The sequence below is a fragment of the Nicotiana tabacum genome, chromosome 24 (assembly GCF_000715075.1).
Source record: "Nicotiana tabacum cultivar K326 chromosome 24, ASM71507v2, whole genome shotgun sequence".
In the NCBI taxonomy this organism is placed as follows: domain Eukaryota; kingdom Viridiplantae; phylum Streptophyta; class Magnoliopsida; order Solanales; family Solanaceae; genus Nicotiana; species Nicotiana tabacum.
The window spans coordinates 82,087,368-82,099,319 of NC_134103.1; the positions used below are offsets into that span (position 1 = coordinate 82,087,368).

Sequence of the window (11,952 nt, forward strand, 5' to 3'; positions counted from 1 at the left end):
ATTGCCATCGCTTCAGCACAATGTGTTGTTTATTGTTTAAGGGCTGAAGCTAAGTAGCAGTCAAGCTAACTTCGCTGCCCTCACTGAACCCTTAGAAAAACAGTTCCGTCACCTCCACCCACGACCGTTAGGTCCTGGGTTCGAGTCATGCTGGAGGGGAAGTGTGGAAACACTATAGATCCTCCTTATTTGGGAGGGATAAAAAATAAAAAAATAAAAAATAAAAGCTATGAATGGCCTATATTGCTTAAGGGATCATTCAGTTCAAGGAAAAGGTGTTATAGTTACGGCCTTTTCAAGAGTAATGTGTGCTGATCGCGTTGTTGATAACTTAAGTAATTGGTTGACAAAACCTTTACAAGAATACTCTAGAAGATATTTAGCTACCTTAGTTTTCAAACTGAATAGAAAATAGACCTTGATTTCCTTGACTTCATTTTAAAACAATGAACATTGTCAAAGATATCTAAACTAATTTTGCTAGCGGCTTGGAACTGTTTGATCTCCTATTGCATTATCATCCAGGCAACTGCATTATAATTTTGTTTCTCTCAAAGATAAGTTCTACAAATTTTATAGTGATTTTGAATAAACTATTTTCTCGAAAACTTTTTTTAATAAATATTTTGAGTTGGAATTGTAGTAAAACTCTTTGGCCTAATGCCAACTGAGTTCCGGAAATTGAACCTTTGTGCAGATGATATATTTTTGACGCTAGTTAATTATTGGAAGTAGAGATGGTATTAGAACTTGTCCACTATACTAAAAATATATTTTTATTTTTACTTATCAATTTTAGTAAATCAAAAGAAGACCATATATTTTTTCCTATTTTACCCTTATCATAATTACTCATTTCACAAATCATATTCCAAGACTTCTCAAAATAAAATCATTATTATGGGTTTTATAGTAAAATATATATTTCACCTATTATTTCTTAAGGGGCGTGCTAAGTCCACTTTGGACAAGTAAAAGTGAACGGAGTCCGTAGTACTGTTTGCCAAAAATGGACAACTGTCAGTGGGGCAGGGGAATTGCCAGAGAGAGAGAGAGACAAACGTTCTTGCCTTATCCTTCACATACAAAACTAATGCAAATACCTGGTTCAAAAAGCACCAAGCAATACATCCTACTCACCATTTATACAAGGAAGTTTCCAGTCCTCAAATGCCCACATCAATCTTCTCATCTCCATCCAAACACCTCTCTGATCAAACTGCCCTCATATCTCTTCCACTACTTGCCAATAATCATCTTTACTTTGGCAAGCCTTTTACCAACATTTTCTTTCTTCTGTTTTCTCAGAGTTTCATTACAATGGCTGATTACATCACAAATACTAGAAGGAATTCCAATACACAGTTATTACAAGAACTCGAAGCACTTAGTGAAACACTCTATCAGCCAAACACTTCTTCAACTAGCACAACCCGAAGAACTGCCTCCCTTGTCCTTCCTCGAACGTCTGTCCCTCCAATCGCTATCGCTGATGATCCAATAACCAGTGTTAAAAATGATGACAGTGCCATCAATCCTAAGCAGAGGTCGAGGCGCATGTCATTGTCGCCATGGCGTTCTCGTCCAAAGATGGATATCGAGAGCGAGGACAATATCATACAACAACAGAGCAGCAGCACCAAGTCACTGAAGAAGTTGGATAGCAAAGCCGAGTCCAACTCCGAGAAAAAAGGCCTATGGAGCTGGAAACCAATTCGGGCTCTCGCTCACATTGGTAAGCAAAAGCTAAGCTGTTTGTTCTCAGTTGAAGTCGTCACAGTTCAGGGACTACCTACATCCATGAACGGGCTACGGCTATCAGTTTGTGTTAGAAAAAAGGAAACTAAAGAAGGAGCAGTACAAACCATGCCATCTAGAGTTACTCAGGGAGCTGCTGATTTTGAAGAGACCCTTTTCATTAGGTGCCATGTTTATTATACCCCTGCTACTACTATTGGTAGTAGTGGAACTCGCTTTAAATTCGAGCCACGTCCATTTTCGATATATGTGTTTGCTGTGGATGCAGAGGAGCTTGATTTTGGAAAGAACTTAGTAGATTTGAGTGAAATGATTCAGGAGTCCATAGAAAAGAGCTTTGAAGGCAACCGAATTCGCCAATGGGACACGAGCTATACTCTTTCAGGGAAGGCCAAAGGGGGGGAGCTAGTTCTGAAATTGGGATTTCAGATAATGGAGAAAGATGGTGGAATTGGAATTTACAGCCAGGTTGAGGGGCAAAAGACGGGAAAAAATGTGAACTATTCATCGTCATCATTTGCTCGAAAGCAATCCAAAACATCTTTTAGTGTCCCAAGTCCAAGAATGACTAGCCTAAGTTCATCTAATTGGACTCCTTCACAAACAGGAACAACACCAAATCTTCAAGGAATTGATGAGCTGAATCTAGATGCTGAGCCTGAAAAGGAACCAGAGTCAAAAGCAGAGGATCTTGATCTCCCGGAGTTTGATGTTGTGGACAAAGGAGTTGAAATTCAAGATAAAGATGAAGCAAAAAAAGAAGTAGAAGTAAAAGAAGAAGAGGAAGACGCAGAAGAAGAAGAACAATCTGAAGGAAATTCTGACAAAAGATCAGTATCAAGTCATGAGGTAGTTAAGGAGATTGTGCATGATCAGCATCATTTGACTAGATTGTCAGCACTTGATTCCATTGCTCAGCAAATCAAAGCTCTTGAATCCATGTTTAAAGATGAAAATCAAGTCAAGACAGAGGATGACGACTCTGAATCACAAAGGTTGGATGCGGATGAGGAAAATGTGACAAGGGAATTTCTTCAAATGCTCGAAGATTCAGGTGGCACTAATCAGTTTAAGACGGATCTTCAAGAAATCCCAACATCAAAGCTGCAAGGAGATGAAAATAGCGAAAAGAGAGAATCGGTCATATTTATACCAGATCTTGGTAAGGGGTTGGGTTGTGTGGTTCAAACAAGGAACGGAGGTTTCTTGGCGGCCATGAATCCTCTTAATACTGTTGTTTCTAGAAAAGACACCCCAAAACTTGCAATGCAGATATCAAAACCATTTGTTTTTCCATCAATTTTGTCGTCTATGAATGGATTTGAAATATTCCAGAGGATGGCAGCTATTGGGATGGAAGAATTTACCTCCAAGATCTTATCAATGATGCCAATGGAAGAACTCGTGGGGAAAACAGCAGAGCAGATAGCTTTTGAAGGCATTGCTTCAGCAATTATTCAAGGAAGGAATAAAGAAGTAGGTGCCAGCTCAACTGCTGCTCGTACAGTTGCAGCAGTGAAATCAATGGCAACAGCGATGAACACAAGCCGAAATGAGAGGATTTCTACAGGGATTTGGAATATCAGTGACGAACCATTGACAGTGGACGAAATTCTAGCGTTCACACTGCAGAAAATGGAGGCAATGACCATCGAAGCCCTGAAAATTCAGGCAGATATCGCGGAAGAAGAGGCGCCTTTTGATGTTTCCCCACATTCAGCAAACAAGAAAGATGACCATGGTCATCCGCTGGAGTCCGCAGTTCCACTTGAAGATTGGGAAAAAGATGACAAAAGCAATAATGTAATGATATCTGTTGTGGTTCAACTGAGGGATCCATTGAGGCAGTTCGAGCCAGTCGGAGGACCTATGATAGCACTGATTCAAGCAGTTCATATTGATGAGAAAACTAATGATATCGATGAGGACAAGAAGTTTAAAATAGCATGTTTGGCGATTGGCGGATTGAGAGTTGGGAGTGGAGAAAAGAAGAATGCATGGGACACAGAAAAGCAGAGATTGACTGCAATGCAGTGGCTGGTGGCTTATGGACTTGGTAAAATGGGGAAGAAAGTAAAGAAAGCTTCAGCAGTAAAAGGCCAAGATTTGCTATGGACCATATCATCACGTGTAATGGCGGATATGTGGCTCAAGTCAATAAGAAATCCAGATATCAAGTTTATCATGCAGTAAATCATTTTTCTGTCATTCTTTCCACATTCCAAAGAAATAAGCAACAAATAGTTGTTAATGTTTGCATGTGTTCTTGGTGTGTATATCTATGCCATTTCTTGTAGGAAACATTGAAGTGCTGCATCAGGTTTCTTTAGTAACTAGATGGGAGTGCCCATACTATGCACGCTATCGTTGTTTGTGTTTTTTCAAAGATCTTTCAAAGGTTCTTCAAGATTGTAAATGAGATTAGTTGTGTCTTTCTACAAGTTATAAGGAAAGTGTCAACTTATAATTTTGACGTGGTGTTAATTATTTGGTACTTTGAATGATCATTTAGTGGTAAAGTTACATATTTTTCTGTGAACAATTGATCATCCTTATGTATTCTACTTGGATAGAATAACTGAAGATTTTGCATTTATGCTAAAACACCATTACACTTGGCTTAAATCACTTTACTTGGTAAGTTATGTGGTGCACTTGGAGAGATATAGCCCCATTTGAATTCAATCTTTGGTTTAAGAAAAACAAACCAATTTCATGAGCATATTAAGCCACAAGCAGATTGTCCAAGACATTAATAGAATTGGAAAATAGATAAACAATCTGCTGTTAAAATGTGCCTATGATTGACTATCAGATGTGTATTTAATAATTCCCTTGAGTACCTGAACTCTCTATTCATATCTGAAGCTTCTGAAGCCAATAAAGAGTAGTAGAAGATTATCTACTAAAAGCCGTTTGTACGAGTCTTATGCTTATATATTTGCATGTAGATGACCAAGCCAGACATTGCGATGCTGAAAACATAAAACATTATTCAAGAGGAATCTCCTTTCAATTTTGACAAGAGGAGGAAAGCAGCGCTTTCCATGGTGCATTTGAGCAATGGAAGGATGTGGTAGTTCAAGTTCTGTTTTGATAGTGTCCTTTGGCAAATGGAGCAGTATCAACTTCAGAAAGCAAATTTTCTGACAAAATAGAGACATTCTGCCAAAATGTATTTCACTACTATGAGAAACTAATACATCAGCAGAATATGTTACAGGATTTCGTAAGGACACGAATCTATTATGCTTCTATTATTGAGAAAGATAAAAGTAGGTGGATCCCTTATCATCAAGAATATAACTCTTAAGTGAACTTTTATCATCACCGGAATGAATTGTCAATAATATCATGGTGCTTTACTAATACAAAGCCTACAAAGATGCAAAAGGCCAAGGTGAATCTAGTATAAGAGCTTAGCCTCTAAATTGTCGCAGAATTCTAATCTTGTTACAAGACACCTCACTGTTCACCTTCTAAATCAGAACACTGGAAAAATAAATGATGTCAATTTCCTTAACATTTTTCTAGGGGAATGCTTATGTTCAAATGAAATAGATCACCAATGGCACTTGATATTTAGTTTTTTGTATAGGTGAATCTAATGAAACACACTTCTGTTGAGAGAGTGCATAAAGTGAAGGGTTTCTTGTTCCACCACAACCAACCAACACCCCCATGTCTTTCTTTAAGCTCTCATATGTTTGAAAACACGTAGCCACACCATCTCATAAGACTCAAGGATAGGTAGTACTAAACAACTTTTGAAGTTTTCTGAGGATTTAAACAAAATACTGACTTGAGCAATGCTTTAGTACAGCTTCTACCTATACAAGTTTCAGTGAAATAGGTGAAACTATCATACCTTAGTGGAGAAGTAGGTTTGTCTCCCTTGCTGATCTTCCTTGCTCCGAATGCAGATCTGTCTGAATACTTGCTGATATGTTATACATTGCCGTTGTGCCCTCTACTAAATACTTGGTCATCCAACTGAACTGCAATGTCAAAATCAGGCAGTAAAAAATAAGCACAAATTCACAGGCCTGAAAGATATTCCTTTCTGTTGGAGTTTCTTAATAGAGCAAAGAGATAAAACATAGTAGCTATTAATGTAGACAGAAATGCGCAAAGCTCTATGTACTGTTGGACTAGGGCTGTGCTCTCTGGGACATGTAGTAGAAAAATAAAAGGGAATATACCCATCTTAACTAGAAATAGCATAGGGAGCTATAATATATGCATAATTTATATATTATATATGTATAATTACTGTATAATTTATGTATATGACTAGAAAAGGTAATTAGCGAATATAACCGGCTATTTGCCCAGCTCTCAACTCGGCTTTAATCCTTATTTTCTTACACAGTTGCCGCTGACACTTCTGCTTTGCATACAGCAGAAAAATTCTGCTTTGCTTTAGCCAACACTTCAACTTCGACAATTTTTGGCGAAACTTCTGTTTCGCATACAATGGTGCCGGAAATGGTTCCACCGGCGGCGACCTTCCCACTGCTCCGCAACCTTCTCACCGATTCACGAACGAGCTTTGAAGCTCGAAGTTTAATGCCCAGATGTGAAGTTCGAATTCGGGGATGAAAAATTGATCAAGGTGAATAGAGGTTGTGTATTTGAGCTAGAAATCACTGTCAAAATTCGTTTGTGTGCTAACGAGAATACAGTTTGTTGTTGTTAGTATTCTTTGCACCCAAAAATATTACATGGTGTAGTGTATATTATTTATACAAGTTTGTATTTTTTGTTACTATTAAGAGATCAAGTTTTTTTTGCCTATAAAAGTAAAGGTCATTAGTTCATTTTATTCACACCAACAAGACTTTGAGTCTTTATTTCTTGTTTCTTACTTTCCTCATTTATTAAGATACTTTGTATGAGATTTAGTGTTGGGAACTACTTGTGTAAACCCTTTCTTTGGAGTGATTTTGTGAGGTTATTCTCTTATGGTTTTTGAAATTAATTAGAATGTTTACTCTAATTTTGTACTCTCTTTTATACTCTTGTTGGTATAGTAAAATTTATTACACCTCATATTTTCGTACGTGAGAGTACGTCATAAGTAAATTGATGTAAGCTTAGAAATGAGATCATTTTTTAAAGTACATATGGTAAGTTAATCATGTTACCTTGGAGGTTACATATCTTTAAGATCATAGATAACAAGTTCTAATAGGGTTGAAAGACTTATAAGCTAAGCAAACTGAAGAAAATAAGTGTCACGACCCAATTTTCCTTCCGTTGGGTATCTTGATGGTACCTAGTCTTAGGGATTAGGTAAGCCTAACATTTACTGAATAACAACAATAATTAAATAACATCTAAAAAAATTATAATTTCCAAAACCGGTAGTACAAGTCATAAGCTCTACAGAGTTTGCTACATTTTCTAAATACAACTGTTTGAAATAAAGTAAACAGTGTGAATACAGATCAAAAGGTGACTCCAAAGACTGCGAACGCAGCAACAGGTTTACCTTGAGTCTCCACAGCAGCAATCCGCATAACTAGCTAATAATCATCTGACTTCGAAATACCTGGATCTACACAAAAATGTGCAGAAGTGTAGTATGAGTACACCACGGCGGTAGCCAACAAGTATCAAGACTAACCTGGATAGAGTAGTGACGAGGAACAGTTAAGACACCTATTGGACTAAATAACCTGAACAAGTATAAGTATAGGAACAATAGAGTATGATATCCACATAAAGACTACGCGAAGTGGAAAATAATACGAAAATTTCAATAAGGAAGGAAAACAACAACTCACAGCGGAGCACCATAATAATGACATAGAAGAACGAACGGAAACACAACCTAAATCCGTTAATCACAGATAAAGAAAGGACAAGTAACAACTCAACAACCGACCGCTTTCATACCAGGTTTTAGTCAATAACTCAACGAGGTATCGAACCTCAGACTATTCACAGCTCACGAGTCCCAATACCTGGACCTTAACACCAGGCATATTGTGCCCTCATTACACTTCATATCCACACTGACAACTCTTGTGCCAATTATTGCAATACATAAGATATTTATTTTCAATAAAGTAAGGTTACAATTTTTAGACCAAGTAAGAATTCAACAAAAAAATGAGTTTATTTTAGAAATAATTTGAGTAGAGAAAATTGACATTTCAATTTCAATAACATCAGATAATCTATTGTCTCGGATGTAAAATTTATTAATTTAAAATATGATAGTAACTTCTTTTATTTAAAACAATTCAGTCATCAAAAATCGGTAAAAATCAGGAATATAAATCATCACAGTCTCGTACTAAAAAGCCCAAGCCAACATAATACAACAAGGAAATATAAAATAACCAAAGACAAGTGCAACCATAGAGAGGTGTCAACAAAGGGCACTCCCGAGATACCGTCTCGTAGTCCCAAAAGTAAATGTGCAACAAACAACAACAACAAAATGCCCCATGGCCATCACAAGTCATCACAAATCAATCCCTGACATAGCCCACCTTGTCTCGCCACGTGTGCAATAGTAAAATAAATGCCCGCCTTATCTCGCCACACATGCATAGTAATATTCCCATCTTGTCTTGCCACATGTGCAACCCTCCCCCCATATATATATATATATATATATATCCCGCCTTGTTACGCCGCATGTGCAAATATCAATAGTAACCATGGCATGGCAGAAATCTCGTGCAACCCCATAATAATAACCGCACGGCAGAAACCTCCTGTATCACAACAACAAGGACAACATCAACAATGACAATAAATACAAGAGTACGGCAAGTAAATCAAATCAAGAACTTTAAATCACAAGGAAACTATAGAACTAGTTCACAAGAAGTAGCCACAATAGAGAATTTTAGTCATAATAAGAACAACTCAACAAGAAAGAAATATTATGTAACAACGGTTCACAATGCACAGTTCGACAATGAGGGAGCTAACACGATGCGAATAATTCCAAATAAGGACAATTAGAATATAAGATATCTAACTTTTTTTAAGGTTGGACAATAAAGAAGGAGATATAACAAATTCAATTAGGGCTAAGCCGCAGAAAGATAATCAATGTCACGCCCCTTTTATACCCCCTATATATATATATTATGGATTGTTATGGGTTAAAAAAATTTTCCAATTAAAGTGACAAATTTGAGTAGGAATTATTTTATTTACAAAGTCGCCACTTGGAATTGATATTTTTGGGCGTTCCAAGTCACCTTTTATTTGAATCCCTAGTCAAAGGAAGGTTTGACTCTATTATTATTGGTCTGCGAAAATAAAGTCTGGGTAAGGAATTCTGTTGACCGGGGAGAAGGTGTAAGGCATTCCCCGAGTCCCGTGGTTCTAGCACGGTCGCTTTATTGACTACATTTGGCTTGAATTAATTTTGGATAAACTGTGATTTATTGATTTTCATGATTTATCGATCCGCTTTTAATTATTAAAATATAAAATTATCTTTGAAACGAATCATGTGTGTGAATCCGTTTTGTTTATTATGTCAAAATCATGTCACGCGTATATGTACACAATTAATAGCATTTTATTATATTAAGATTATTTTGACCAAAGTTGCGCGAACACATACTTCGATCTTAATTTTAAAAATCAAAATTATGTCACGTGAACGTATACATAATCGCGATAAACTAATTAAAAGCGCGCCTAAAGCACTCTAACAATGTTCATTATTCTTCCTAAACTTTGAGATTATTGTGAGGTCATGAATTATGGATTTACTTGTGGAAGAAGTGTATAATTTTAGATATTTGAATAAATAAACCATCATATACCAATACCCTATAGCCCAACAATTGAAGCCCAACAATTGAAGCCCAAACTTATTAGGGTCAAAATCTTCCCAACTTTAAAGCAAATTTGAATACCATATTTCCAGAAACATAATTAACACTACTAGAAATCCGATAAAAACCGACAAAAAAATCGACCAACGCTGGTCGGTAATGGCCAAAAATCGATCAAAACGCGACCATTTACGTGTGGACGGTATTTTTGTGGTCGGAAAGGAATACCGACCAAAGTTGGTCGGAAATTACCGACCAACTTTGGTCGGGTCAATTAAATTCAAAAAAAAATATTGCAAAAAAAATCGACCAAAGTTGGTCGGTTTTTTCCGACCAATGTTGGTCGGTATTTTAATTATGTAATAAATAGATTCACCATATGGGAATCGAATCGGGGTCTGTACTGTGGCAGGATACTATTCTACTACTAGACCATTTGTACATTTTGTTTTAAGACTGTCTTTTATTTGATTTATACTCTTTAATTGTATTTTCGCACGAAAATAACCGACCAAAGTTGGTCGGTTTTATTAAAAAGTAAAATTACCGACCAAAGTTGGTCGATTTTTTTAAATGACCCGCCGAATTAACCGACCAATTTTGGTCGATTTTTTTAATATTAATTTTTATTTATATTAATTGATAAACCGACCAAAGTTGGTCGGTTTCTTGAAACATAAATTTCGCGAGACTCAAAAATAGTTTCCCGCATTTTTACGCCAAAGAAAACCGACCAAAGTTGCTCGGTTTCGTAAAAAAAAAAAATTAAAAAAAAATATTTTGAAAAACCGACCAACTTTGGTCGGTTTTTTGACCAACCAAAGTTGGTCGGTCGACCTTGGTCGATTTTTGCCAAATTTCTAGTAGTGTAAGCATATAGCTTTTAAGGACTAATTTACATTATTATTTATAAAATTTAAAGGCAAATAAATAAAATCACATGAAGTAAGATAAAAAGAACAAAGGAAAGAATAAACCTGTAATGCAAAATTTCCAATTAAATGAGTCTCCAAGAACAGGTACAATAACTAAGACGAACACCGAACAAGCATAAGCGAAGAAGAACATCAAAGCTAGTGAACGAAGCTCCAACGGAATTCTCGACCTCGACTATTGACTTCACTGTTTGGCGTATCAAAAGGGATGTTTTGAAATATTTTTTTTGTTGGTTTTTGGGTGATGAATTGATGGATTTTTCGAAAGAAAGACGAAGAAAGAATGAAATAAGTAGAAATTACCTTAGCGTAGAAGAAGAAAAATAATTTCTCTCAATTCCCTCCCTCTCTCTCTCTCTCTCTCTCTCTCTCTCTCTCTCTCTCTCTCTCTCTCTCTCTTTCCTCTTTCCTTCTCTTTCTCCTCACATTTCACTTCTATTTATAGAAAAAAATTCGTAATATTTTTTGATTTTTTTATTTCTTTTTTAATTTTATTATTTTATTATTTTTTAATTAAAAAGAATTCCCACTTTCCATTTTTCTTCTTTTTTAAAAAAAAATAATTCACCACTTTCCTTTACTTTTATTTTTTTTAATTTTTCACTTTTTTTACTTTTCTTTTTTTTATTTTCACTTATTTTACTTTTCTTTTTTTAATTTTCACTTACTTTTACTTTTTTTTATTCCATACTTTTAATTTTCCTATTATTTTATTCCCATTCAAAAATTTTAAAAAATATTTAATTTTTTTGGTTTTTTTTAAAAATTTATTTTATTTTAAAATAAAGATAAAAAATAAAAAAAAACTAAAATTAATAATTTGACCTTTTAAATTATTTTTAATTCTTAACCTATATTTAAAAAATGTAACAAAGCTAAAAACATATATATACTAATTTTCTAAAAATATTTACATAGTAGAAAGTGATAAAATTTCAAGTATAGTAAAAAAATTAGGTGCTCACAGCTGAAGGCAAAGACTAGGTGAGCCATGTGACTAATTTTTGACCAAACTGTTATTCAAAAGGAAAAGAAATAAAAGATAGGGTGTAACCGAATCCTGGTTTTGGACAACCTACATATCCCGGGTTATAGGGGAATCAGGCCGCCTGTAGTTCAAGGAGAATGGTGGAATGATGAGTTGAGGAGTCGAGTGAGGTTCCGTCGAGGCTCCGGTCTGCGGTCCTGCTATTATATCAAAATAAAAAAGAAACTAGATAAGCCTATCAGCTATGAGTTACAAGATTTCTATCTATGAATCTTCTGAAACTTGATCTTGAGTCTTGACTGGTTCTTCATACAGACTCTGATCTAAACCTTGATGCTCGCTAACTGTAGGTGCTAGTTCATTGTTCTATATCTTCTTCTAATCAAAACGGGACTCCAATGCTCGTGGCTTCAGTCATGTCTTGAGCACTCCACATCTTTTAACTACTTTTGCATTT

General features: G+C 35.7%; 1 protein-coding gene across 1 annotated transcript; it reads left to right on the plus strand.

Moving 5' to 3' along the window:
• The first annotated feature begins 1,101 nt into the window (after positions 1–1,101).
• Positions 1,102–5,056, plus strand: LOC107784536 (protein PLASTID MOVEMENT IMPAIRED 1-like). Its single transcript, XM_016605685.2, has 2 exons — positions 1,102–3,947; positions 4,710–5,056. Exons 1-2 carry the CDS (start codon positions 1,171–1,173, stop codon positions 4,711–4,713), a joined length of 2,781 nt encoding a protein of 926 aa, XP_016461171.1. The 5' UTR covers positions 1,102–1,170; the 3' UTR covers positions 4,714–5,056.
• Positions 5,057–11,952: the final 6,896 nt, after the last annotated feature.

Coding starts and splice junctions, on each gene's coding strand:
- LOC107784536 (XM_016605685.2), top strand. CDS start 1,171: ATGCCCACATCAATCTTCTCATCTCCATCCAAACACCTCTCTGATCAA.